Genomic DNA, 26,447 nt, shown 5'->3' on the forward strand with positions numbered 1-26,447 from the left:
ATGTTCTTGGCAGATATTTTTTTTTCCTGATGGCATCTCAAAAGAGGGTTGTCACCTGTTAATTTAATATGTTCATTGGTGGTAGTTCTTACCGGTGCCCCGAACGAAACGCTTGTTCTTCACACGAGGGAATTGATAATTGTACAATGATGACCCATTAATTGGGATGAGTGCAAATGGATTGTCTGATATCTTTTTCAATTGCCGATGATGCCAATTATTGTGTGACCAGCTACCATGGGGTGTCAGGATGTGACAATTCCACCTGAATGGTTGTGGAGGCTGCCAGTGCACTCTCGTATCGATGCTGGGCACCCGGTACTGTATGGATGAAGGCCAGCTTTAACGCTAATCAAACCCACATTTCCCATTCCACAGACGTTCTCGGGTGGTGAAGTGGCCAGAATGGTGGATCTTCGATCAATGGAAGAGAGGGACAGTCCTGTGGGGTAGGAGACGAGACGAGATATACGATTAGGACATCATGCATGTGTCCAACCAACGGCGCCCGAGCTCCTGCGATCACCGCGTACGCCCCCTGCATCCCTCCCTCCTTCGCATCTCCCTCTCTCTCTCTTTCTCTTTCTCTGCATTTCTCACCAAATCTTTGCACGGAGGCCCCCCGGTCGTGAGCCCCCCTGACGCTAGTCTCTCACAGATCCCCGAGCGACCGCTTGCCGCAGCAGAGGCATGGCCGGCAGGAGAGGCGTGGGTCACCAGCAGAAGGAGGAACTGCCCGTATACTTCGCTCGGCCTGGCACAGCGAGTCCCAAGCCTCGGCAAAAATATGGTGGGATGTTTTGTACTGTCGAGGGAGCCTACGAGAACAAGACCATTGACTTCGAGTCGTGCAACGTCGGACGCCGCTCTGGACGCAGCTCCGGGGTCAGCACCCCCAACAGACCTGAGCTCTCCTCGCCACCTTCGATCGAGTCTCCAACCTCTCCCGATGGATCAGAGGACACAACCCCAGTGGCTCAACCACCTCTTACCATCAGCAGTTCTGGAGGAGGAAAGGATGCACTGCAGAACCTCGGCGAGGCGGCGGTACGGCGATTAAACGGCTCATTCCTTCCTACATCCCTCCCTCCCCCCTCCCCTCCACCACTATCACCATCGCGATCTGCTCCACCCTGTCTGTTCCGCATCCCACCCGGTTACACGTTTAGCTCAGAGCCACAGCCACCGTAACCACCATCTTTATATACCTTATGTTTTTGCAATATCTTTTAACTGCTGGGGCAAGTTTTTCTTCTCCAGCGACCTGGTCTTCGTGCTGTTAGGGTTAGGGTTAGGGTTAGGGTTAGGGGTTTCCACCCACTTTGCAGTCAAAGTAAATTGTCCTCTTTTTAAAAAGGTGTTGTATATTGTTTGGGATATGATGCACCAAATGCCCTGCATCTTTTGCCAGAATCTGTTGCGTTACCAAGGTCCGAGGTCAGGGGTGGGGTGCTAATGGACCGAGGACCGCGAGGACAATTCACAAACCGAAAGCAAAACTTTCTACCGTAAACTCAAGCTCGGTGCATGAGCAGATATCTCTGTGTCCTGATGGAAGAGTCTCTAATGGAGATCTCAATAAAAACAAACAGTCTGGACTTTGCGCAATAAACATCCGATGGTTTTGTACCCGAATGTTCAATGTTCTTGTCCCAAAGGCCAGGCGATCCCTCCCCTTCCAGGATTAGAACATGTCCTCTCAGGGTGTACCCGGTACAACTTCACGCGTTACAGACTAGCATTCAATCCGCCGAGCACCCTCTCTCCGCCGCGAATGGTCCACCGTGGGAAAAGCGATGTTTGCGCATTAATCGCATGGAATGAAGGCGGTTAGCGGATCCTTGAGTCCGTGGGTCGAGCAGACACGATTCGTTAAGCTTGAGCAGCAAGAGCAGGACGATGATTATAAGGGGAGTTGGCAAGCAAGGAAATGCTGTAGAGTGGGGAAGGGCTGATAATCGGGCGATGGGGGTGCGGTCGGCGATGTAGCGCCACATCACGCCGTCCATACTAAAAGCGAGACGGGTCGACGCGGAGCTCGGGCGGAACCGCATCATCAATATTCATCTCTGGGAAGAGCAGGACGAGGAGGAGGGATCAGGGTAGAAGAGGGAGTGAGAGAGACTGAACCAGCCCAGCTGCCCCCCCTCCATTACGCCCCCCAATAACGATCGCTTTGTTAGGCCCCCACGGTATAGGAAAGAAATCGTAGCTCGGAGGGGGGAAAAAAAAAACACCCCAACGCAGAATTTGTGCATCTGAGCCGCAGCCATGTCGTACCAGGGCAAGAGGAACATCCCACGGATCACGGTGAGGGTTCGCATCGGGAGCGGCATCGCGATCGCGCAGGGCACTCATGGCGGCTCCATGATCCCTCCACCCTGTGCCATTCCCCTGTGCGAGGGGCTCTCCCGGCGATGCGTTAGGCAGCATGGTCGTTCCCACGACGTGCGACCTTCCTTTGTTGTTATTGTTGTTCATGTTGTTGCCCATTTGTAGCTCGTTTCGATGTTTTGCTGCTGATTGTCTTAATGCGGGGAGCACGTCCGCTTACAGCTTGGAGGATTATCGTGCGGCTCCCCGAACTCGTATTGCACGGTGGATAGAGTAGCGATGCTGATTGTGGTGATGGTGGTGGTGGTGGTGGTTTATAGCATCCATTTTAGGGGAAGGCTGCCCCCATCAATTTTCCCAGTGGGGGCGCAGCTCGTCGGGTGGCAATGGCTGGCGATCCGGGACTGAATGGACCGAGGGCGCGGCGGGGGTTTCGAGCAGCTTATTAGTGCGTCGTCCCTTATGCCTGCACAAAGTGGCCCAAAAACAATGCCGCCTCTATAATGAGCACTTCTTGGCAATACAAACGTGGTTTATTACGTCATTTATCATGTGGCCGCAAGACAACGATGTCGCATCATGCGAAGGTCACCCACGATGGTCCGTTGGAGTGCAATGTGTTAGGTAGTTGCTTTCACGGTCGGTCGTTGTACCTGTTGCTAGATCTCTCCTGACCACCCCTCCTTCCTACATTCCCGTGTGTGTGTGACCCACAGAGCGACCGACTGCTCATTAAAGGAGGCAGAATCATTAATGATGATCAGGCTTTTCACGCCGATATCTACCTGGAGGACGGTTTGGTCAAGTAAGTGCGTTCAGATGGTCTAGCCTGGTGTGAGCTTGCACCACACTCTGCGATTCACTCCCAACTGAATCGTTCTTTGAGCACAACGCACACTCCCATAACCCCTCTGCAATGAGCAATACATCCAGTGGTAGGGTAAAGGGGGTCGTGACTCCTCTGCAGAACTGTCCGTGATTTGCATGGGGTTGTGAAAAGCCCAGGTTGGAGTTTTCTGAACGATAGGAGATGCAGGAATGCTTCACATGGAGGACGTTAAACTGGGCGTCCTGTCTGCCACATTAAACTTCCCACGGTGTTCTTTGTATAAACTTGGTGTTGGCTTCATGGTTCGGGTGGTGGGCTTGGGATCCTAGGATCCTGAGTTCAAATCCCACTCGGATGTTAAATTAATACCAGGTGGGGTTGATTCTGCTAGTCATCCTTCCGAGGTCGGCAAAATGAGTGCCAGCTTGCTGGTATCCTGTGTCGGAGTGGCGACCCGTCCAGGAATTGTGCCCAATAGCCAAGGAGACTGCTTAGGCAGCACCAACGCTCTGCACAGAGTATGGTCCCGATGGATGGATGCACGGTGTTCTTTGCGAAGAGTAGGCGAGCTATCGTCGGCACTGTGGCCAAAATTGAAAATTCCTGCCCCAACTACTTAGTCGAACGTCAGGCCGGGCTAGCCAGTGAAAGACATTGGCTAAGCTTACCCCAGCCAACCCCACAAGTGGGAATAATAGTGCCCGTTAAAGTAGATATGTCAGCTTGCTGCAGAAAAGTTGGATATTTTTAGCATGTTAGAGTTGATGAATGATTTATTTTTTTTCCAAACTTTATAGATCATGATGCTTCATGAACCCCTGAGATCGAGTAACCCCCAAACATGATGCTTTTTGGGGCCTCCTTGCCTTGTAGCACTTTGACTCCAGCGTCATTGTGCTGAAGTCTCACGCTGAGATGAACTTTATTTGAGATGCTTATGATTTGCTCTTTGCACAGTGGAAGTGGAGATTTGTTTTTTTTTTTTAAAGAAATTAAATAATTATTTTAATGACACACCCACAGTTGATTATTCCTCGATCCATTTCAAGGTTTAGTTTGTTTGGAAGCCACCTCCACATAAGCTAAAGAACCCTGACGAAGCAAATCTCTTAATGAGACCAGAAATGAGCTTTTGTGCTGCACAAATTGCTTTCACACTCCCGTGGGAACAGCAGAACACCTGCACAAATCAAAACCAACCTGCACACCTGAGAAAGCAGCCATTAAGTATGCATTGCTGAAAATGAGGCTTTCCTCTTGTTCTGAAGGCCGTTAGGTTCAGCATTGGCCTTTCTATACTTGAAGGGATGGAGGAACCACAGAATGAAAATTCATTCTTTTAGCTTTGGGTTCAATTTTTATAATTATAAAACCAAACTTCTTCATCTTCTGAAATTTGGAGAAGGTTGGGGTGGGGGGGGGGAGGTCTCGTTTCGAGAACACCTTGAACGTTCCTCGTAATACACCGTGTGCAAACTGACATGTAAAGTAGGAAATTCACACCTGGGATCAGAGAGCCATTCGAAAAGCAGGAGCTGAGGATCCTGATACCTTAATGGTGTCGAGTGATCTATAAAGAGAGTTCGCGGTCGCTCCAGGTGTTACTTGGCCCATAAACAACAGGATTGCTTTGCTACCTGGATAAGACGTTTACGCTTGGAACTTTGGTGAACCATCCAAGGATACACACACGAAAAAAAGTGTTGGGTCAACCATTAATTTGAATTCCCATCGGGTACTCGTTCACCTTTGGCAACAAACACAACCCAAAGTGCCTATTTATGTTTGATATCAGCAATAACATTCCATCAGTTTTAATTTTCAGGTTCTCTTTGCCCTGTCTGTAAATAATTATGGCCTGTCTGTCCGGTATTCAACATTGGCGCGACAACCGTACGAATACCAATTTGACTTGTGCTTGCCAAAGGCAGACATGATAACAGACATGTGTGAGATTCCGCTTTTTCTTTTTTAATGGTTATGTTCTTCTCGTGTGCCAACAGGCAGATCGGGGATAACTTGATTGTACCCGGTGGGGTGAAGGTCATAGAAGCCCATGGGCGGATGGTCATGCCTGGAGGCGTCGATGTCCACACACACCTGCAAATGCCATACCTGGGAACCTGCACGGTAGACGATTTCTTTCAGGGGACAAAAGCCGCTCTTGCTGGAGGCACGACCATGATAGGTGAGTCCTCAGTCTCAAGATACCCGAATGATGTGTAATAGTAGACTTGGGATCAGCAGTCCAAAGTACGAGCCAATCTGAGTGATTTGACAATGTGTTACATGCATACTGTGTGGCACTCGTTTGTTCGAAAAAGTGGAATTGGGCAACAGCTTGCCAAGCCAACAAGGTTGAGGAAGGTTGTGAAAAGTGCAAAAGCAAATTGTGTTCATGGCGACCCCGTTCTGGAGCTCCTAGTAGCTATCGGAGGGAGAATTGTTCCAGTGAGGTGTTTAAAGGAACCCTGAGCTTTCACAATACACAAGGAACCTCAAAAAGGATGTACGCTGTTATACTTTGGCTCATGGTGAAGTTGTACCAATCATTTAGGTTTTCCATTTTATATTTTAATGATATGTAATATGGAGTTAGCATGTTTGTACGTCCGACAGGATGCTCAGCAGAGGTATAGAGCACTTGCCTATCAGCTGTCTGTCAAGATATGTTAGGCATAGGGACAAATTCAATGCCCACTACCGAGGCTTTTCTACTCCCTTCATCGTGGGGAGTTTGGGGGGGGGGGGTGTACAAGATGGATGCAGTCACAAACTCTCAGGAAGGATAAAATAGAAACTTGGAAAGAGGTGGGCTTGAGGTGGGTTAATGGGAGTAATAAAGATCATGGTTGTGGACGGGGGATGATCTGAGATTGCGGTGAATGGCTGTCTTGAAGACATGAAGGCTTGGATGGAAGAATTGAGATTGAAGAGACTGAGGAAGTTGGTTCCACAGGCAGGAAAAAAAAGAGGAATGATTGAGTGGAGGTGAGTCGTGATTCTGAATTCTGGGGAATGGGGTTACTGTCAGACTCTGTGTGCTCTGCAAAAAGTTGAAATGGGGGTAAGGGGGGGGGGAGAAAGGGGAGGCATGGAAAAGCCAGATGCTATAAGACCAGAAAGGAGGCTGTGAAGTGATAGGTCCAGAGATTCGGCTTCATTGCGAGAGGTTCCAATTATCTTGAAGGTCTTGGTTTCCATGGCGTCAAGTTGAGAAAGATGTAAGACAGTGGTGCTAGCCCAAACTGGAGAGCAGTACTCCATCAAGCTGCAGACGAAGGTCTTTGAGGTGGATAAATGTTCGGGTTTGCCAAGGAAGAACTTTTCACAACAAAGGATTCCCAGTGTCTGGCTCTGGAGGCCAACTTTGAAGTGTAGTTTGCCCATGAAAGATCACAATCAAACAGAAGACCAAATCGTGCATTGGAGTCATCAGAAGGAACCTGGATAGGATTTGGGTTTCAACTGAAACCCTTCTCCCCTCAAACCCTTCCAGGTGCAGCCAGGTGAGCCTTACAGAAAAAAAAATTCTGCAAGAATTCACTTCTCTGCGACAGGTATATAAAGAAAGAGAAATAAAGAGTAAAATAGATAAAAGAAAAGAAAAACTAAGAATTTGAATGAATAAAGAGAAATGTAAAAAATAGTATAAAGAAGAATGAAAAGAACAAAGATGTCGATAAGAACCCGGACAGATAGATTTTTTTTTTGTATGTATTGTCCAGGATCGTATGAGAGCGAACACACAATGCACAGAAAGGGGGGCATGAGACAAGAGGGACGGGAGAGGGATGGGGGCAGGCAACACAGGGTATACAAGATGGACATTACAGGGACTTTCAGGAAGGAAAGCAGGGAATTTGAAACAGGTGGGTTTGGGGTGAATTAACGGGGGAAGAAAAGATAGAGGATTTGGATGGGGGACGATAAGAGGTGGTGGTGAACAGCTGTTTTGAAGACCTGGAGGGAAGATGGGATTGAACAGAGTGTGGGAGTTTATTCCAAAGGCGGGAAAAAAGAGGAATGAAAGAGTGAAGGCGAGCAGTGATTCGTGATTTTGCTAGATTTACCAGAAGGGGATTGTTGGCGGACCTTGAGCGCCCTGCGGAAATATGGGGGGGACATATCGCAGACACTGCAGGGGGGGCGAGACTGGAGAGGAGATGGTAGAAGACAGAAAGACCACCGACTTGCCTGCGGTGAAAGAGTGAGAGGCCCAAAGACTCAGCCTCATCGCAGGAGATGAAGCTTCAGCAGTTTTTCAGATTTCAGCAGTTACTCCCCAGGCTCAAACACAGCAACATGTACAAGCTAGGAGAGGTCCATCAGCATCAGGGTATGGTACAAACATAATCAAACGGAAAACCAAATACTGCATTGGAGTCATCAGAAGGAACCTGAACAGGATTCGGATTTCAGCTCAACTCCTCTACCCTCGTGAGTCACAAAGATAACTGATAGTGAGTCCCAAACGTTTGAGTGACTGAATCTGATCAAGAGGATTATTGAGGAAGAAGATGGGAGGGTTCTTCACACGGTCTTTTTTAGATACAAAGTGAGTGTGAGATTTGTCAGGATTGAAAAACATTTTCCAAGTGTTTGTTCAGCTCATGATTCTGTCAAGGTCTGCAGAAAGGAAAATGGGCTCCTCCCGGCAAATCTGAAGGATGAGGGATGTCACGGAAGAGGGTGCAGTCATCATTAAAGAGATAAAGAGAATTTTCCAGAGAGTCAGAGAGATCATTCATGAAGATTAGGAATAGGACTCAGCCCAGAACACTGCCTTAGGGCACTACGGCCTTGACAGGGAGAGGAGAGGATCCCACTGAGAGCCAAGTGCTGGCTATGAGAAGAAAGGAAGTCAGTAAGCCATGTGTGCAGTTGGCCTTTGATACCATAGGCAGAGAGTTTTGAGAACAAGGCTGGATGCCAGACTGAATCAAAAGCTCGAGAGATGTCGAAAGCGACGACTCTGATCTGTCTGACATTGAGGGCCTCCACTCATTGTTGGGAAAGTAGAAGCAGCATGTCCAAGGTGGAGTGACCTGGCCTGAAACCAAATTGATCTGAGATGAGGTTGTTGACGAAAAGGAAGTATTTCATATCAACTGCGATTGCGGATTCCATGATGTTGCTGATGATTGGAAGTAAGCTAAGAGGGCTGTAGTTTAAGGGATTAGTATTTGTACCTTGGTTTTGTAATGCGGTGATGTTGGCTGACTTCCAAGTCCATGGAAGATGACCTAGGGCAAATTATAGGGTGAAAAGAGCAGAGAGATGTGAAAGAGCAGCGGAGCAGTTTTTTTTCAGACATGTGTGCTGATGCCATCAAGGCGAGTTGCAGAATCGTTGTTGAGGGTTGCCTGAAATGTCTCCACCTTCTGAAGTGAAAAAGAGACAGCCCAGGAGTAGTTTGGTGTGACTGTTTTGGGTGGGTACAGGGTGTGAGGGGTTGGGGACACGAGATTTGGAAGCAAACACAGAATTGAGGCATTTGGCCTTCTCACGAGCGGAGTCAGCTGTGATGCCATTTGAAAAGACGGAAGGGATGGAAGGGGAGCATACACCAGGGACATACTTAACAAGGTACCACCAGGTTTTTGAGGAAGGATAAAGTTGTAATCCTCCACCCTATTTACCCTCCTTGTTTGGTGTTTCCCAGTGGACCATGTGGTGCCAGAACCTGGCGCAGGCCTGATAGCTTCCTTTGAGCAGTGGCGGCAATGGGCTGACAGCAAGGTGTGTTGTGACTACGCTCTCAATGTAGATCTCACTTACTGGAGTGACGATTTATTGGAGGAGATGGAGATTCTGGTCAATGAAAAAGGTGATGCCTCCAAAATATTTCATCTCTCTGACATCTGTGAATGATTTGCACTGATATTTTATGACTTAATATGTTAGCCTGGCGTTGGCTTCGTGGTTGGGGTGGTGGCTTGGGATCCTCGGGTCCTGCGTTTGAGTCATGGTGGCCGTCGAATTAACACCAGGGGTTGACTCAGCCCGTCATCCTCCTGAGGTCGGCAAAATGAGCACCAGTGAACTGGTAATAAGGGCACTGCATCAGTGGCATAGCCATACCCCTAACCGATGATGTAAGCAGCAGCTAAAAAGGCTGCACACAAAGGGACTTAATATGTTGAACCACCTGTCTCCGCTGAAAGGGATAAGTTGGTCTTTCAGATGCTTTTCTGGGACATTCCCCATGCCTTGGTGATGCCAGTGCCAGGTTCCGTTGATGTTTTTGTCTGAGTTTGGTCACCCCCATCATTCTGACCCACAAACCAATGTTAGAATTTTTGCACGTTTAACACTTACATACAAACATTCTATTTTCACAATGTTTTGGTTTTTTCAGGTAAATTCTATCAATCAACATGGCAGTTGTGTGATGGCAAACCATTCTTCATGCATTCACTGTTTTTTACTCACCTACAATTGCTCCATAACACACATGGTGGACCCATTATCACGGGTCTGTCAGTTATTATATTTTTCTCTTGTTTTTTTTAATTTTAATAATTGCACCAAAGAGTGCGGGGTTAAGCAATTGGCTCACTTTTCTCTGTCTGTCCACAAGCCTCAGTTTGTGATTGAGGATCAACTTGATATCAATTGTATGGTATATTTTGAACATGAATCAGAAAACAAACCTGTAGTTTAACGTTACATTGCCTCTTAATTCGTCCTGATCGCGCACGCCCAGAGAGGAGTGACAATCTTTTCACCGTCTCCCCTGCCTGCCACTTAAACAAAATTGAAAATCATTCCAAACAGGAAACTTGCTGGCTTTAAGGATGCTAGAAAGGACACAAACAACAATCACGATTAACCAATGTGACGTGTTAAATAAGGTGGTGTAATAGATGCTGCATCAACTGCGGTGAAGTTTTGGAATTTTCTTTTTTCTCTGACCTTTAGAATTTTTATTTTGTTTCAATTTAATTGTATACTTGAACACTGTGGGACACAATTCGCCTTTTCAGCACGTTCAAAACCCTCCTTCCGTTTAGCAGTATTTGGACAAAATATTATGCCATTTTACATCATCACGACCAATCATATTTGCTGCTCATAGACCCCGTCCGTGTCCCTTTGTCTCAAGACTACGCGGGGTAAGGTGTTCTATGAACTCTCTTGTTATTTTAAATACACAAGTACATATAATTAAATAATGGAGGCCTTTGGTCTTTGCAGAGATTTGGGTCGTTCATGATAAACTTGGGAAATGAATGTTTCAAGGCAAAAAAAACATTCTTGGACGGATCGCCATTCCGTTGGAGATATTTAATTAGGAGTAAAATATTTTGTCTTCTTCAACTTGCAACTGGTCCAAACGTACAGCTGCAAGTTATATATTTTTGTCCTTGAACCAATATTGTTAACAGACACAGCAGTATGGTTGGGACTTGGGAGGGTCATTCGGGTTCATTCATTTCAAGTTTGGGTTTGTTGTTCCAATACCTTTGGAAATACAGGATCGTGTACATTCCTCTTTGGGTATGCTTGAGCTCAACATCAGACACTGAAAACATCGATGATTGACCTTTCTGTCAAATCCTTGTTTCTGTCCGTGAACCCCTGTTTCTGTCCGTGAACCCCTGTTTCTGTCCGTGAACCCCTGTTCTGTCCGTGAACCCCTGTTTCTGTCCGTAAACCCCTGTTTCTGTCCGTAAACCCCTGCTTCTGTCCGTAAACCCCTGTTTCTGTCTGTAAACCCCTGTTTCTGTTCGTAAACCCGTTTCTGTCCGTTAACTCGTTTCTGTCCATAAACCCCTGTTTCTGTCCGTAAACCCCTGTTTCTGTCCGTAAACCCCAGTTTCTGTCCGTAAACCCCCGTTTCTGTCCGTGAACCCCCGTTTCTGTCCGTGAACCCCCATTTCTGTCCATAAACCCCGGTTTCTGTCCGTGAACCCCCGTTTCTGTCCGTGAACCCCCGTTTCTGTCCGTGAACCCCCGTTTCTGTCCGTAAACCCCCGTTTCTGTCCGTAAACTCCCGTTCCTGTCCACAAACCCCTGTTTCTGTCCGTAAACCCCTGTTTCTGTCCACAAACCTCTGTTTCTGTCCACAAACCCCTGTTTCTGTCCACAAACCCCTGTTTCTGTCCGTAAACCCCTCTTTATGCTGAACACCCTCCACTAAGTTTGTTGCAGCCTCATAAACAAAACAAAACATATTCCACATGGCCAACGAATTGCTCGACTTCAACCAATTCACCACATTTTTGATGTCGGTAAGACGGTAGCAATGTGTCGTTTCCTCCATGTTGGTGCATATAGTACATCTCTTTGATGATGTGTGGGAGGTAGTTAAATATAACATGGATAGAGAGAGAGAGAGAGCTCTTTGTTCATTTTTTTGCTTTCCCAGGGTGGTTCAAATTGACCTGGACTTTTGTTAACAACTCAACTTTTCCTGTAATCTTGACAAGCAATCACCACACTGTGAAACCAGTCGTCCGTACATTTCAACACGCTTTATACTTTAGTTAACCAGGAATTTCCGAATTTTCCCACTTTTCCACCCTCCTCCTTATCTCACTCATCCCGTCTCGATTATCAAGCACATGATGGGAAAGCAGGAAACACGTGATTGCGGATATCTGTTACCAACACTATAAACAAATCTCCAGGCCAAGTTTAGTTTGAACCTTATGCAAACTTGCTTTGCTTGTCAAGCTTTCACCCTGTATTCTGAGTCAATGATAGGCCCATTAGCCTCATCCAGAACTTGGGCCATTTGGCCTCATCCTGAGCTTGGGGTTTTTTGGTCCTCCCCCAGTGCTTTGGCCAGTAATGGCCTGATTTCTCATGATATTTGGTACTAATCTGATGAGAATCTCATGAGGAGACAAATTGGTGGAATGTTTGCTCCCCCTCCTCCCTTTCTACCTGTATATCAAATACATTCAGATTTCACTCTGTCGTCTACTTTCAATGTACTTTCCATTTTCTCCTCTGTTGTGTTCAAAGAAATACCAACATGGGAGGAGGACATTTCGCCCAACATGCCTGTGCCACATCCACACCCTTCAACCCCAAACCAATCACAGAATTTATGAGCGCACACACACACACACACACCCTCAATGATACCAACCACACCACAACCCCAACCCAATCACCCAACCTACAAGCACCCTCACCGCAACCACAATCCATGAGCCTACTCACCCTCTAAGACACCAACCTCACCCCACAATGTAACCTCAATCAATCCATGATGACCACATTCACCTTCAACGATAACAACTGCACCCACAACGCAACCTCAATCAAACCCAACAGCCACTCAAGGCGAATGAAGATGCAGGGGCAGAGGGGGTGCAGGGGGATTCAGGAGAGGGGGATTTGGATGTAAAGTGATACATCACTTACAGAACATCAACAATCGCAATGTGTGGGTTTCCCTTATTTCCTGATTTTATTTTCATCAATTCAACCCCCTCACAAAACCCCTTACTAAGTATGTAGTACTACAGGTATATATATATATATATTTATTTCACTGATCAATATTCTAAAATACCAACCTGTGAGCTTGGTCTCTGTTGTGTGAGAAGTTAAAGAGGGGTTAACAAAATTAAAGCATACCATTCCAGACCACGTGATATGTGTCATGTTAAAATCGGACAAGTTGCATTTCAACATAACTTGACCAATTTGGCAAACACCATAAACACCATCAGCCAATGGGTAGGGGTGCACGTGGTAGAGCTGAGCTGCTGCTTGAGAGCTCAGGGGATGAAGAGGTCTTTGTGAAGTCTGCCAATGTACGCAGACTGGTTGGCACAGAACAAAAGTTGGACACAACCCCAAAAGACATGCTTGAGACAACACGTCGGCCATTGTACGCTCTCCTCAGCTACTCCATTTGTTTGATGGCCGGCATGGAAGCTCGAAGGTCGAAGTAACGGTGCCGGACATGTCCCATCTATCCATAACCGTTGAGCTTCCAGATAAAGACACGTCTCCTGACCTCCTGACCTGCTGACCTCCACCACAATTTGAAGCACATGTGGTTCTTGATGTTTGTTGTTTGTTACAAAAGGCATTGATATAAAATTGATTGTTGCACCTGTCCTGCCTTTTCAATTGCGTTAACACATCTACTCGTTTGCTTTTTGATTTTTGTGAATTAGCCAATGGGAAGTTTTATTTCTCTGATAATGTAACGTTTATTTATATTTTAGCAACAATTGTGCTGTTATTGCTCCAACGACTTTTAATATTACAATTCACGAAGAGTGTGAAAATACCAAATTTGCACCTTTTCTTTGTTTTCAGAGTTCAGGCTCATGGAAGAGCTTGTATACTGAACGGATCAGGACGTAAAAGGCCAAAAAGGAACAGTAGAGAGGGGGAAACACCAACAGCAGAGTTGAAGGACAAGATAGAGGGAGACTTGGATAAACAATGGGTGTGGGGAGGAATGGGGGACAGGAGAGCATGCATGGGGGTGGACAAGATGGATATAGAAGGAAAATCTCAGGAGGGGAAACTGGAAAATTGGAAGGAGGGGGAATTGGGGGAGGTTAACAGGGGTAGAAAAGATAATGGTTTTGGATTGGGAATGATCTGAGATGGTTGCGGACAGCCGTCTGGAAGACCTTGAGAGAGGAATGAGATTGCAGAGACTGAGGAAGTTGGTTCCACAGGTGGGAAAGAAAGAGGAACGAATGAGAGTAGGTGAGCAGTGATCCTGGATTTAGGGAGTTTCACCAGAAGGATGTTGATTGTGAACCGTGTGAGCCCTGCAGAAACCTGGAGGGGGGCTGGGGACAAAGCATGGAAAGAGCAGAGGGTGCAAGCCCAGAAAGGAGGCTGTAGAGACAGAGAGACCACTGACCTGTCTGCGATGGGAGAATCTGGACACATTTGTTTTGCATTTCATGTTCTGTGAAGTTGAGCATCCCTGTTCGTTGCAATGACTACTTCTGAGAACCACGTGACGTAGAGGCAGTTAACAAAAGATGTCAGCTACGTACGATTGTCTTTCATCGTCTCATGTAACAAAATTCACCGTCTCCTCGTTTACAAGCAATCCCGTGAGCCTCACCTTCCTTTTAAAACAGGTAGAGGTATCGCCTGCCCCCAACTCCCTCACCATCCCCTTCGATATTTTTGTTCCATTTCTGCTTTTCCCCAGTTTCCCGCTTCAACTTCTGTGATTGAGATTTTCCATCTGTGTTCTCAGCTTGTTCATCCCCACAGTGTCTTCCTCTCCCTGCACTTGTTCTCATTTTTCCCCATGTCCCTTTATTCCTCTTCTATTTTATCCCTCGACCATGTGTGTCCTGGTCTGTTCTGTGTTGTAGATCCTCCATGAGCCTCGACTGCGCACGCGCGTCATGTTTCCATTTCCATCTCTGATTTGCCTCCTCATCGAGTTCTGCTTTCAAATTATTTCTGTTCGGCTTTCTCGTTGACTTGATGCAATGTCCACAATTTTTTTTAAATCGTGGTGCTACATTCCACAACTCTGACTGTGACACAGTACCGACAGTGCCCACTAGAACAGTGTGTACTGAAATCTCCATTCTCCTCATTCCTCCATTTGCATGAGTCACAGGGCCCACTGTGGAATCCTAAACAGAGTCGCCATGAACACGGCCATACGAAAACACAGGCAGTTTTGAATGCTGCTCCAGAAACCGGAGAGGAACACACTCGTAGGACAAGTATTCACATTGCCAAAATCAGTCTCACCAATCTGGCATGCAAGGATGAGCTCCTGATCCTTTAATTGCTCCTGATCAGCTCTGCAACATAAGTGGTGATGAATCTGTTCCAACTCAAACCACGTACCCTGATCAGAACAGTGACACGCAGAATGAGGGCGTAATTGCTGCTCCTAACTCGATCCCTGAACAAATTCCCTCCCAGGCCCATGTGCACTCAAACTCTAAAAACATCTTTAATTCTTTCAAAGAATTTGGTCACTCAGGTGTTCTTTCCGCAATGATTTGAAAATTGTTTTCTGTCTTTTTGGCTTATTTTTCTCCTTTTAATTCACGTATTTTATTGTGTTGGCATAACGGTGCACAGAGGAGACGTTTCCAAAGCCACTACTAAGTGTAACCAGATTTCCACAGGGTCGGACCGACAAAAATGGAAATTTCTTGTCAGCTGGAGTAATTCCAGAAGGCTTCATTAAACGTGTTCTCATGTTGCTGTCTTATAACATTTTACCTCATTCATTCCTTTATGCAAAGCTACTGAGACACGGTGTGCCATCAGGAGGTGCGGGATTTGGGAAGAGGTGTGGGATTTGGGAAGAGGTGTGGGATTTGGGAAGCGGTGCAGGATTTTGGAAGAGGTGTGTGATTTTGGAAGAGGTGTGGGATTTTTGAAGGGGTGCAGGATTTTGGATGGGGTGTGGGATTTTGGAAGGGGTGCGGGATTTTGGAAGGGGTGTGGGATTTTTGAAGCATGCAGGATTTTGGAAGGGGTGTGGGATTTTGGAAGGGGTGTGGGATTTTGGAAGGGGTGCGGGATTTTGAAAGGGGTGTTGGATTTTAGAAGGGGTGCGGGATTTTTGAAGGGGTGCGGGATTTTTGAAGGGGTGCGGGATTTTGAAAGGGTGCGGGATTTTGGAAGGGGTGCAGGATTTTGGAAGAGGTATGGGATTTTGGAATAGGTGCTGGATTTTGGAAGAGGTGTGGGATTAGGGAAGAGGTGCAGGATTTGGTTAAGAGATGTGGGATTTTGAAAGAGGAGCTGGGTTCAGGAAGAGGTGCTAGATTTTGGAAGGGGTGCAGGATTGGGGAAGGGGTGTGGGATTTGTGGAAGGGGTGTGGGATTGGGGAAGAGGTGAGGGATTGGCGAAGAAGTGCGGGATTTGTGGAAGCGGTGTGGCATTTTGGAAGAGGTGTGGGATTTTGGAATAGGTGCTGGATTTTGGAAGAGGTGTGGGATTAGGGAAGGAGAGCAGGATTTGGGAAGAGGTGGGGGATTTGGGAAGAAGTGTGGGATTTGTGGAAGCGGTGCGGCATTTTGGAAGAGGTGTGGGATTTTTGGAATTTGTTCTGGATTTTGGAAGAGGTGTGGGATTAGGGAAGGAGTGCCGGATTTGGGAAGAGGTGGGGGATTAGGGAAGGAGTGGTGCGGGATTTGTGGAAGCAGTGCGACATTTTGGAAGAGGTGGGGGATTTGGGAAGAGGTGCAGGAAATAGGGTTTTGTAAAGTTTTTCCAGATGCTCCACTTATGTTTGAACCATTTCCTGATGCTCTCAGTCGGTGGTTTTGGTTGTCCCTGCTCCTCGTGATTTAATCCTTTGGATGCATTCTTGCAGATGATTTTGCCCACGAGCTCCAAATGTCTTAGAATGACAAAAGGCCAAACTTGGTGAAAGTGTTGTTAAGGAAATTCACTCTAATGGACTTGATAAAAGTTTGTAAACTTTTTTATTTATTTGTTTTTTGGTGTGAACTTGTCTTTATTACAGGAGTGAATGCCTTCCTATTGTTTCTGGCATACAAGGATTATTACCAGCTCACAGATGCAGAGGTATGGAAAGAAATTTCTGGTTTCTGCCATTCAAAGTTGCTGGAAGCACTCCTGAGAAAAGTTAAACGGGAAGTCTTTGGAAAACCTGCCAGGAAGCTAATTCCCTCAGTTTTACAGCAAATGCGTTACATGGATCCTCCAAAGAGTTTAGTGATCATCGCATAATACCTCCCATTGTCAAAATCGTACAAATCAGGTCATGAATTACAGGCAGTTCTTCAATGAGTTTCATACAATTTCCAAAAATTCACAACCCCGTCCCTGTCCCTTTCCCTGAACCCACAACCCTTCAGACACCTGTTAAGCTGGCTGTCCCATCTGATGGCATTGGCTAATATTGAAGGAGTTAAAGATCTTCCAGTCCCTTCTAGGAAGAGTAGGCCATTGCATGCCGGCCACATTGTGAACGCCTGCGCTGATCTACTTGGGGGGGGGGGCGAGGGGGGCTCTGCTTTATGAGCACAGCGACGCCACCAGTAATGAAGCAACAAGCAGACATAATTTGTAATCGAGACCCGGTCAGGTGGACGTTGCATAGATAGACAGGAAAGGGCGTTTAGAATCAGAGAAACGCTTTTCTATGGTGGACTTTGAAAACTTGGCAGCAGCATCAGCATCAGCAAACGAGAACAACTCATTACTCTTGTGGAAAGCATGTGCGTCAACTGCCTGTCTAGTTTCCTGATAATACTAATGCATCCTATTAATAGTAGGGTGGTGACATGTTCTGTCTTTTCTTTTCTCCCATATGGCATAACCAGATATACAGAGCATTCAGCAGCATCAGAGAGCTTGGAGCCATAGCACAGGTGCATGCTGAAAATGGAGACATAATTGCACAGGTAAAGCCATTCTTGTATCGGGCACGACGGGCAGTACCCGATGGCACAGCAAAAACGAAGGGCAACTTGCTGATGAAATGGTCAACAATAGATCCCCATGGTTTCTTTTTTGGTGAATGTTCCCTCATTTATTGTGTCCTTTGTGTTTGCAGGAACAAAAGCGAGTGTTCGAGATGCAAATAACAGGGCCAGAAGGGCACGTGCTGAGCCGACCGGAGGAGGTGAGAAGGGGTAGGGGTTGCGGTGGAGTTTGAAGGTTCTGCTCTCTGTAAAAAGGATAAAAACACAGAAATCTGTGAAACATAAACGATGTACTCAGGTGTGTATGTGTGTGTGTGTGTGTGTGTGTGTGTGTGTGTGTGTGTGTGTGTGTGTGTGTGTGTGTGTGTGTGTGTGTGTGTGTGTGTGTGTGTGTGCACATTATTTGTTTATAAAAAGGGCAGAAATCCTCGGCTATCCTAACAGCTCATAACGGGGTTTAAAGTTTCAATTGGATGTAATTGAAGAGAGAAGGGAGAGGTAAGGGAAGAAAGGATGAGAGGGAGGGGAAGAGATGCGGAGGGAAGAAGAAGGAGGGTCGGAGCGAAAGATGGACGGAAATTATGTTTTCATCCCTGTTTGTTTGTCTGTGAGCGGAATAACTCAAAAAGTTGGTGGAAAAGTTAGGCGTGTGACGAGGATGAATCGATTCGATTTTGGTGAAGATCCAGATGTGGATATGAGAATTTTTATAATTTTTAAAAGTGATTTTTTTCACCAATTAAAGAGAGGGCCGAAAATGATATATGGCATGATACCTCAAAAAGTTGGTGGACAAGTTAGGCGTGTGACGAGGATGAATCGATTCGATTTTGGTGAAGATCCAGAAGTGGATATGAGAATTTTTATAATTTTTAAAAGTGATTTTTTTCACCAATTAAAGAGAGGGCCAAAAATGATACATGGCATGATACCTCAAAATGTTGGTGGACAAGTTAGGCGTGTGACGAGGATGAATCGATTCGATTTTGGTGAAGATCCAGATGTGGATATGAGAATTTTTATAATTTTTAAAAGTGATTTTTTTCACCAATTAAAGAGAGGGCCGAAAATGATATATGGCATGATACCTCAAAAAGTTGGTGGACAAGTTAGGCGTGTGACGAGGATGAATCGATTCGATTTTGGTGAAGATCCAGATGTGGATATGAGAATTTTTATAATTTTTAAAAGTGATTTTTTTCACCAATTAAAGAGAGGGCCAAAAATGATACATGGCATGATACCTCAAAAAGTTGGTGGACAAGTTAGGCGTGTGACGAGGATGAATCGATTCGATTTTGGTGAAGATCCAGATGTGGATATGAGAATTTTTATAATTTTTAAAAGTGATTTTTTTCACCAATTAAAGAGAGGGCCAAAAATGATATATGGCATGATACCTCAAAAAGTTGGTGGACAAGTTAGGCGTGTGACGAGGATGAATCGATTCGATTTTGGTGAAGATCCAGATGTGGATATGATAATTTTTATAATTTTTAAAAGTGATTTTTTTCACCAATTAAAGAGAGGGCCAAAAATGATATATGGCATGATACCTCAAAAAGTTGGTGGACAAGTTAGGCGTGTGACGAGGATGAATCGATTCGATTTTGGTGAAGATCCAGATGTGGATATGAGAATTTTTATAATTTTTAAAAGTGATTTTTTTCACCAATTAAAGAGAGGGCCGAAAATGATATATGGCATGATACCTCAAAAAGTTGGTGGACAAATTAGGCGTGTGACGAGGATGAATCGATTCGATTTTGGTGAAGATCCAGATGTGGATACGAGAATTTTTATAATTTTTAAAAGTGATTTTTTTCACCAATTAAAGAGAGGGCCAAAAATGATATATGGCATGATACCTCAAAAAGTTGGTGGACAAGTTAGGCGTGTGACGAAGATGAATCGATTCGATTTTGGTGAAGATCCAGATGTGGATACGAGAATTTTTATAATTTTTAAAAGTGATTTTTTTCACCAATTAAAGAGAGGGCCAAAAATGATATATGGCATGATACCTCAAAAAGTTGGTGGACAAGTTAGGCGTGTGACGAGGATGAATCGATTCGATTTTGGTGAAGATCCAGATGTGGATATGAGAATTTTTATAATTTTTAAAAGTGATGTTTTTCACCAATTAAAGAGAGGGCCAAAAATGATATATGGCATGATACCTCAAAAAGTTGTGGACGGATTCGGGCCAAACCTCGTGGAGAGATTGGGAGTGTGACAAGGACCAATTTATTGGATGTGGTGAAGATCTAGATCCGGATAACATAATTTTTTTTAAAATTTTTAAGTGATTCTTCATCATTATGCCTGGTGTTGGCTTCATAGTTCGGGTGGCGGGCTTTGGATCCTCGGGTCCTGAGTTCAAATCCCACTCAGCTGTTGAATTAATACCAGGTGGGGTTAACTTGGCCTGTCATCCTTCCGAGGTCGGCAAAATTCGTGCCAGCTTGCTGGTATATTGTGTTGGAGTGGCGTCCCGTCCAGGATTGTGCCCAATAACCAAGGGGACTGCTTAAGCAGCACCAACGCTCTGCACAGAGTATGGTCCCAATCTCCTCCTCCTCCTCCTCCATCATTGAGAGATGCGTCCAAAAACTATACGTCCCATGATATTTCAATACGTTGTGGACGGATTCGGACCAACCTTGGTGGACAGGTTGGGTGTGTGAAAAGGACGAATTTATTTGATTTTGATGAATATCGGGATCTGGATCCGGCCTATCTTTGGGATACAAAGCGTAAACTGTTCAGCCTGGTGGAGGTATGTTCTCTACGGAGTGCCGTTCTAGTTGAACATGTGATCTACATTGCCCTGTAAGTCCAAGTGCAGAATCTTCACTGTAGTTATTTGCTTGTGCATACCAGACATGAAATGTCCATTAAAGCCTATCCCGTCCCGAGCCGTGATGACCCACATCTTATAGAATCGAATCGATCGTTTCTCAGAATCCAAGCACAGCACACTTCACAACCTATTAACGTCCATTAGATAATGCTGAATGTACTGGGCATCGTCACCTGGGACAATACGACATTCCTCAAGATTGTAAATGCATTAACAATTGATGTGATGATGCCAGCCAATCATGCAAATTCTAACAGGATGAGAGTTGACGTTGCTATATCTTCATGATGTGTGAAATATGTATATGTCCAAGGAAACGAGGAAGGAAATTGGACACATGAAGGGAGAAATGGAACATCTAGACTAAGGGCACCTTGGAGTGTGAGGGTTAGGGTTGTGCTGATGGATGGAGGTGTACACGGTTGTGGATCTGTGCATGCTCGTAGGTGGGGTCTGGTTGGGTTAGGGTTGTGCTGATGGATGAAGTGTTTTTGCTTGTGCTTCTATGTATGGGTTACAGGTGGAAGCTGAAGCAGTTAACCGGGCCATCACGCTCGCCAATCAGACAAACTGTCCATTGTACATCACCAAGGTGATGAGCAAGAGTGCTGCCGACGTCATTGCAATGTCTCGAAAGAAAGGTGAGATCAACTTCATTTTCATAGGTGAGCATCGGCTATTGGGTTGATGTTTTCCCTCCCTTTGGTGTGCATTTCCAAACTTTTATGAAACAATTGTTGATCAGGATTTCTGCACTTTTGAATCCAGAAGAACAAAAGAAAGAAACATTAAGAATGAAACAAACAAGCAAAAGCAGATGGAACTTGTCAGTAAGATGGGGCAAGATTACCCCCCCCCCCTTTTTGAAAGTCCCCCAATATACTTTCCGTTAGAGAACCTTCAGGTGCGGAAGCTGAAAATCCTGAACATATGACCAGGATTGATGTTGGGCCCGGTGCAACCGCTGGACAAACTATGCAGGGGAGTTGGGGCATGGCAAAAAAAAACAACTGAATGAATGATTCATGAAATTGCATCATTAAACAAGCAGACTTGGGCAGTGGGAGAGGCAAAGTCTAAATCTACTGACACACATATATATATATATATATATATATATATATATATATATATATATATATATATATATATATATATATATATATATATATATATATATATATATATATATATATACATCACTGACATACATGGAGGACACTCGAGATGCAAGTGTTGGGGCCTCTGTTCAAATAATAGCTCATGTTGGAAGGATTTTTATTTTATTCAAACTAATGTTGGAAGCAGTCAGGCTCACGTTGGGGAGTTTTGTGGGCAGGATTGGCAAGGCTGGCTTTGGCAGGCCAGTGGTCACGGCAGGTAAAGCAGGCAGGTGAAGGTGGTACAGGACGACAATGCTGTCGCAGGCCAGCTATGCAGGCTGATGACATGGCCGGCAGGTGACACGGCACGATTTGGTCAGCAGGTAGGGGCAAGACAGCCAGCATCACCCTAATGTGTCCTAACCCAATCTATCTCCCCACCTGATGTATCTATTATTCCACTTACTCAAAGTCCCCAAAAGTGCTATTGACCCCCCTGGTTCTTCTACTGTACGAATGCAGACTTTTTTTTCATACTAATGCACAAAATTCATTTTTGAAAGTTCATTGTGGTGGGGGGGGGCTGCGGGGGTGGTTGGGGTGCAAAACTGAAGGTTCGCCTTGAACGCCCAATACCCTTGCACCGGCCCTGATTGAGGAGGTTATTTTGGGGACAATGGTGTGGACGTGGGAGGGGGAATGCTTCCCCACCTTTCCTGCTTTCGGGCAATTTTGCCCAGCTTACTCAATGCAGCTTCCTGTCCTGTGCCGATGGTAGAAAAAGAGTTGACTCAAAATCATCATGAGTCTAAAATAAGTATCAAAATGAACAAGTAGATGGCCTCGAGGTAAAACAAATTTGAGGTGTCTTGGGGTTAAACACCATGGGTAGTGCAACATGGAAGAAGGTTGTTACCACCTCCATGGTGATTCAGGGTAGGAAGAGTGAGTAATAACGTGAAAATCCCAACCTCACGGTGTTTGTTCTACCTGGTCCATCTCCCCAACATACCTTCCGTCAGAAGTTGTGAAAGCGTCGAACAATCATGGTGGGTATGTTATGATGTGCGTTCGCAATGTAGTTGTTGGTAAAGTACAGCTAAGCTCCATTTGGAGTTTATGGAAATGGTCCAAGATGATCTGAATGACCACCATACTTACCAACACTTTCCACTGGAAGAAGGATGGCAGTTGGTATGAACTTGATGTTAGATTAACTCACTCGAATCAGGTCTGACCCGATGGTTTCTTGGTGGTCAACTACCATTCATAGCCTCAGTGTTGTGTTTTGACTATTGGATGATTATACATTACCCTCCTTTACTGAAAGATCCCTGGTTTTATTGGTTGTTAACAGTCGCTACAGCTTGGCCAAAACACCAAAGATGTCTCGCCCTGTACATATGACTTCCGCTCACACATGTGCACTCAAACACACTGGAAACGGAAACCCGAGGCCCCCACACAGTTTGCCTTTCCATGAAACATTCCACGCCGTCATGAACAGTGCATCGTACGGAGCATGACCACGACCTATTTCTATGTCTATCCGGCTGTCCCGTACAAACCCTGACTTGATACCCGAGATAAACACCTGTGCGTGATGTCGTCGCACGTGTATACCTCGCTGGTACTTGCGTGCACTTTCCTCTGTAGGTTGAGGGAGTGTGGCAGCCGGAGGTGGTTCCATCAATCGGTGATGTAACCTGTTTGTTGCATGAAGTTTTAGCTGCTCAATGTCGTTCGTTGGAGCTGTTCATTACAACCAAGTCCATTGGAAGGAAGGCGCGCACCATACCTCCAACAGGCCGTCTCACTTTGCACGACCTCTTGAGCGAAGGCTTCTCATTTGCCATTCTCCGAAAGGGCCCTGATCCGAACCCCAATTGCATGGAAAGCGACCACTCCTTGGGAATGAAAGTGCTTTACCGGCTATCTGTTGGGATTAGGAGGATTGTTTCATCGGCACAGAAGCTCTTCCAACTGTTTGTTGCTGTCGTTGTTATCGTAAGGCCCTTCCATCCTGTCTCCACATTAGGTTCACAGTGCAGAATTATACAATCTGCTGCTGACTTCAGGATGCAGCTGCAGGGAAGTGCTCATTCATACACAGCTTTTACCAGAAAAGAGTTTCTTTGATTTGTTGTTGGCATAACAACAGGGGAATTGTTAAATTTGGACATTCCCAGGTAGCAAGGTGTGGGTTTGATCAATCAAATCCACTGTGTTGACAGTTGTTGACAGTTGCATCGATACAACGTTGTATTATGTCGACCTGTGATGGTCTTCAACGTTATCGGCCTTCTGTCCATAATTGAATCGATCACGGCTCTGCTATCCTTGTTGTTTTTTTCATTCTTTTCTTCTTGAGCTGCACGTTTGTTGAACCGAGATTGATTTACTAGTTTTTGCTGTCGTTGCTCGTGCCCCAACTTGGTTCGCTTGTTTGTAGTGTGTCGTTCGTATGCAACAGGTGCTGGTGATGAGTTCAGCCCACCACGTGCACCGTTGTGTCAAGGTCGTTTTTGCTGTTGATACAGTGCCCCCTTTTTGGGAAGGAATTGGTTTGAGGTCGACCCAGCTTTCTGCTGATGGTTTTGGCAGGAATTTTTGGAAATTGTTCAGTGTCATGCACGGTGCCAACTCTTCATTAAAAAAGACACCGAGGGATCATTTGTCGTCCACCGGTTATTGCTATCAGACCGGCAATCCGGCTTAACGTCCGACCGAGCGATGACACGCTTCATGATGCAGGACCCCATCGAACCTAGACCAAATGAGACAACTCGAAGGGAAGTCTGCAGATTGATGCAGAGGCTCAAACCTCTTCAGAACCCGATGACTGCCCCAACCCCAAGCATACTCCTTTCACCATTGTGTATTGCACCATTTTGTCTGGATGTTCCATGTCCATCTGATCTCCCCCCCCGCCCCCCACCCCATCTCCATCAGTTGCATTTCAAAACTTCTGCTATCCAGCTGCACCAAGAGCTTCAGCCCACATTATAAAGACACGACGAGACATTTAACATTTGCCTTGCATATGGTGCAGTTGGATCAATAACCGGTCCGAAGGACGGTGTGCTCCGCCATTGAGAAACCCGAATGGTGGTTTTAGTTTGATGCGATTCCGTCCAGCATCAAAGCCAGTATCATACAGCTCAGAGGCAAGCCTGTTACCAAATGAGCTTTTCTGTTTCCTGAAACGTCGGTTAGTTGGAGTTAGATTTCAAACATGAAGGGAAAAAAACATTAACGATGCTGCACCAAAAAAATGCTTTTTGCAGCTGTTTTGCCTCCACGCGTGTTCCTTCAGGCTGTGCCCCTTCCATTTCTGGAAATGGTTTATTTTATTCATAAAATACAAGCTTCACGGGTGGGTTGCTTTCGACAGGTTTCAGTGAAGGGCTCCTGCCACTTTCCGGAGGGACCACCTGTCCTGCTGAAACCGTTACAAACATCTGCGCACCCTTTTGATCAACTTGGCTGAATCAGCCATTTTGAGTCAAGACTCCGTTGTCGGCCCGAACGATGCCAAGCACTTTGATGCACCTGCAGCACTTTGAATCTCCTCCACCCTTTCATCTCCAAAGATAAAGGGTGGATCAATGCTCTGGCAATGGCTCCGCAATGCCGATTTTGAGAAGAGGTATCGTTGATGAGATTTTTTTTGGCGGTTAGATTTCGCCACCTCGAGGAAACTGCTTTGGAGGTGAAATTTCTGTTTGGGATCATCACCAATTCTGAAGCTTCTGTTTTTTTCAACGTGAAAGGTTATATACGTATTAATGTAAGGCAAACACAGTTGCTTGTCCAATTACTGACGAGGTCTTGTGTTTTAGATCACCGAAGCACTGAAATCATTCTTTAAGTGATATACAGTATCATAAGTGATCCTCTTCTTCGTCTGTTTGCAGCACAAGGCTGTAGGGTAGCATCATTGGCTAAGGGAAAGGCTGTGCCACTGATGCAGTGCCCTCTGCTGGTTAAGGCAAGAATTTGCAATTTATTAATGGTGCCAGTGATGGCTTGTGCCGTCTTCGCAAAGGACACCATGGGATCTTTAGCGTCCATCGACGAATGCTGGCTGATTTGGATGCCCATTCAACGTCCATAATCATTCCTGTGAAACACCGAGATGGAAGTCTGTCGCTGGGTCGGGATTCAAATCCAGGCTGGACAGCTTCGAGGCATGTGTATACCTCCAAGCCATCCTGACAACTCGTCATAAGTGGTGTTTGCAGATCAGAGAAAGCTGTGGAGGCTAATCGAGGGGGCCTCACCTGTCCTGATGGCCTGCTTTCAGACCATAAAGAGTGCACACTTATTCAAAAAGTTTACTGTAACATTGGCATTCCAGAAGAAGACCCCAACCACAACTGCAGTAGATTAGTGTAAACAGCACCGTAATGGGGGGCAACCATCCTGCCAGAAGAGGTGTGTGACTTTCGATGATGTTTGTTTCCACAGCAAGTTTGCAGGAATCTTGGACAAGGATTCCATAATCTGAATGAGGATAAGCCGATGCAATGTTCATGATGCTCATGTGCTTTGTGAGACCACACTCTCACAACGGTATTAGTTTTTGGCGATTTAACTGAGTATAATCGAGAAAAATGCTATGTGCTGTTTGTAAGTTTTAAATGTTATATCAGGCACATTTATAAGTCTCATTCTACATGATTTTTTGATCACCTACTGGTGCACTTATGTGTCCCTGTAAGTACATGCAGGATGCTGATGTTCCTTAACGCTCTTAGGTACGGTGGTGTTTGGTGAGCCAATCACAGCAAGCTTGGGTACTGACGGTTCCCACTACTGGAGCAAGAACTGGGCCAAAGCTGCATCTTTCGTGACTTCGCCCCCGCTGAGTCCGGACCCCACAACCCCAGACTACCTTGCTTCGCTGCTTGCTTGGTTAATCTCGCTCCATCAACATCGA

General features: G+C 45.7%; 1 protein-coding gene across 4 annotated transcripts in view; it reads left to right on the forward strand.

The window, feature by feature from the left end:
* Positions 1 to 570: 570 nt before the first annotated feature.
* The window catches only part of LOC147033928 (dihydropyrimidinase-related protein 2-like), a 41,473-nt gene continuing 15,596 nt past the window's right edge, over positions 571 to 26,447 (forward strand). For 2 of the 4 annotated variants that reach the window (XM_085873332.1, XM_085873342.1), the window contains exons 1-9: positions 2,003 to 2,310; positions 3,051 to 3,139; positions 5,167 to 5,351; positions 8,829 to 8,993; positions 16,615 to 16,676; positions 17,438 to 17,518; positions 17,671 to 17,739; positions 20,923 to 21,043; positions 26,266 to 26,422. In XM_085873332.1, the coding sequence (XP_085729458.1) occupies positions 2,272 to 2,310; positions 3,051 to 3,139; positions 5,167 to 5,351; positions 8,829 to 8,993; positions 16,615 to 16,676; positions 17,438 to 17,518; positions 17,671 to 17,739; positions 20,923 to 21,043; positions 26,266 to 26,422 (968 nt within the window). In that variant the 5' untranslated portion in view covers positions 2,003 to 2,271. Of the gene's footprint in view, positions 1,048 to 2,002; positions 2,311 to 3,050; positions 3,140 to 5,166; positions 5,352 to 8,828; positions 8,994 to 16,614; positions 16,677 to 17,437; positions 17,519 to 17,670; positions 17,740 to 20,922; positions 21,044 to 26,265; positions 26,423 to 26,447 lie in introns of those variants that run through there. The other 2 variants (XM_085873312.1, XM_085873322.1) reach the window with 2 other exon arrangements.

The sequence above is a fragment of the Eptatretus burgeri genome, chromosome 1 (genome assembly GCF_056783735.1).
Source record: "Eptatretus burgeri isolate ZD-2024b chromosome 1, Ebu_testis_v1, whole genome shotgun sequence".
In the NCBI taxonomy this organism is placed as follows: domain Eukaryota; kingdom Metazoa; phylum Chordata; class Myxini; order Myxiniformes; family Myxinidae; genus Eptatretus; species Eptatretus burgeri.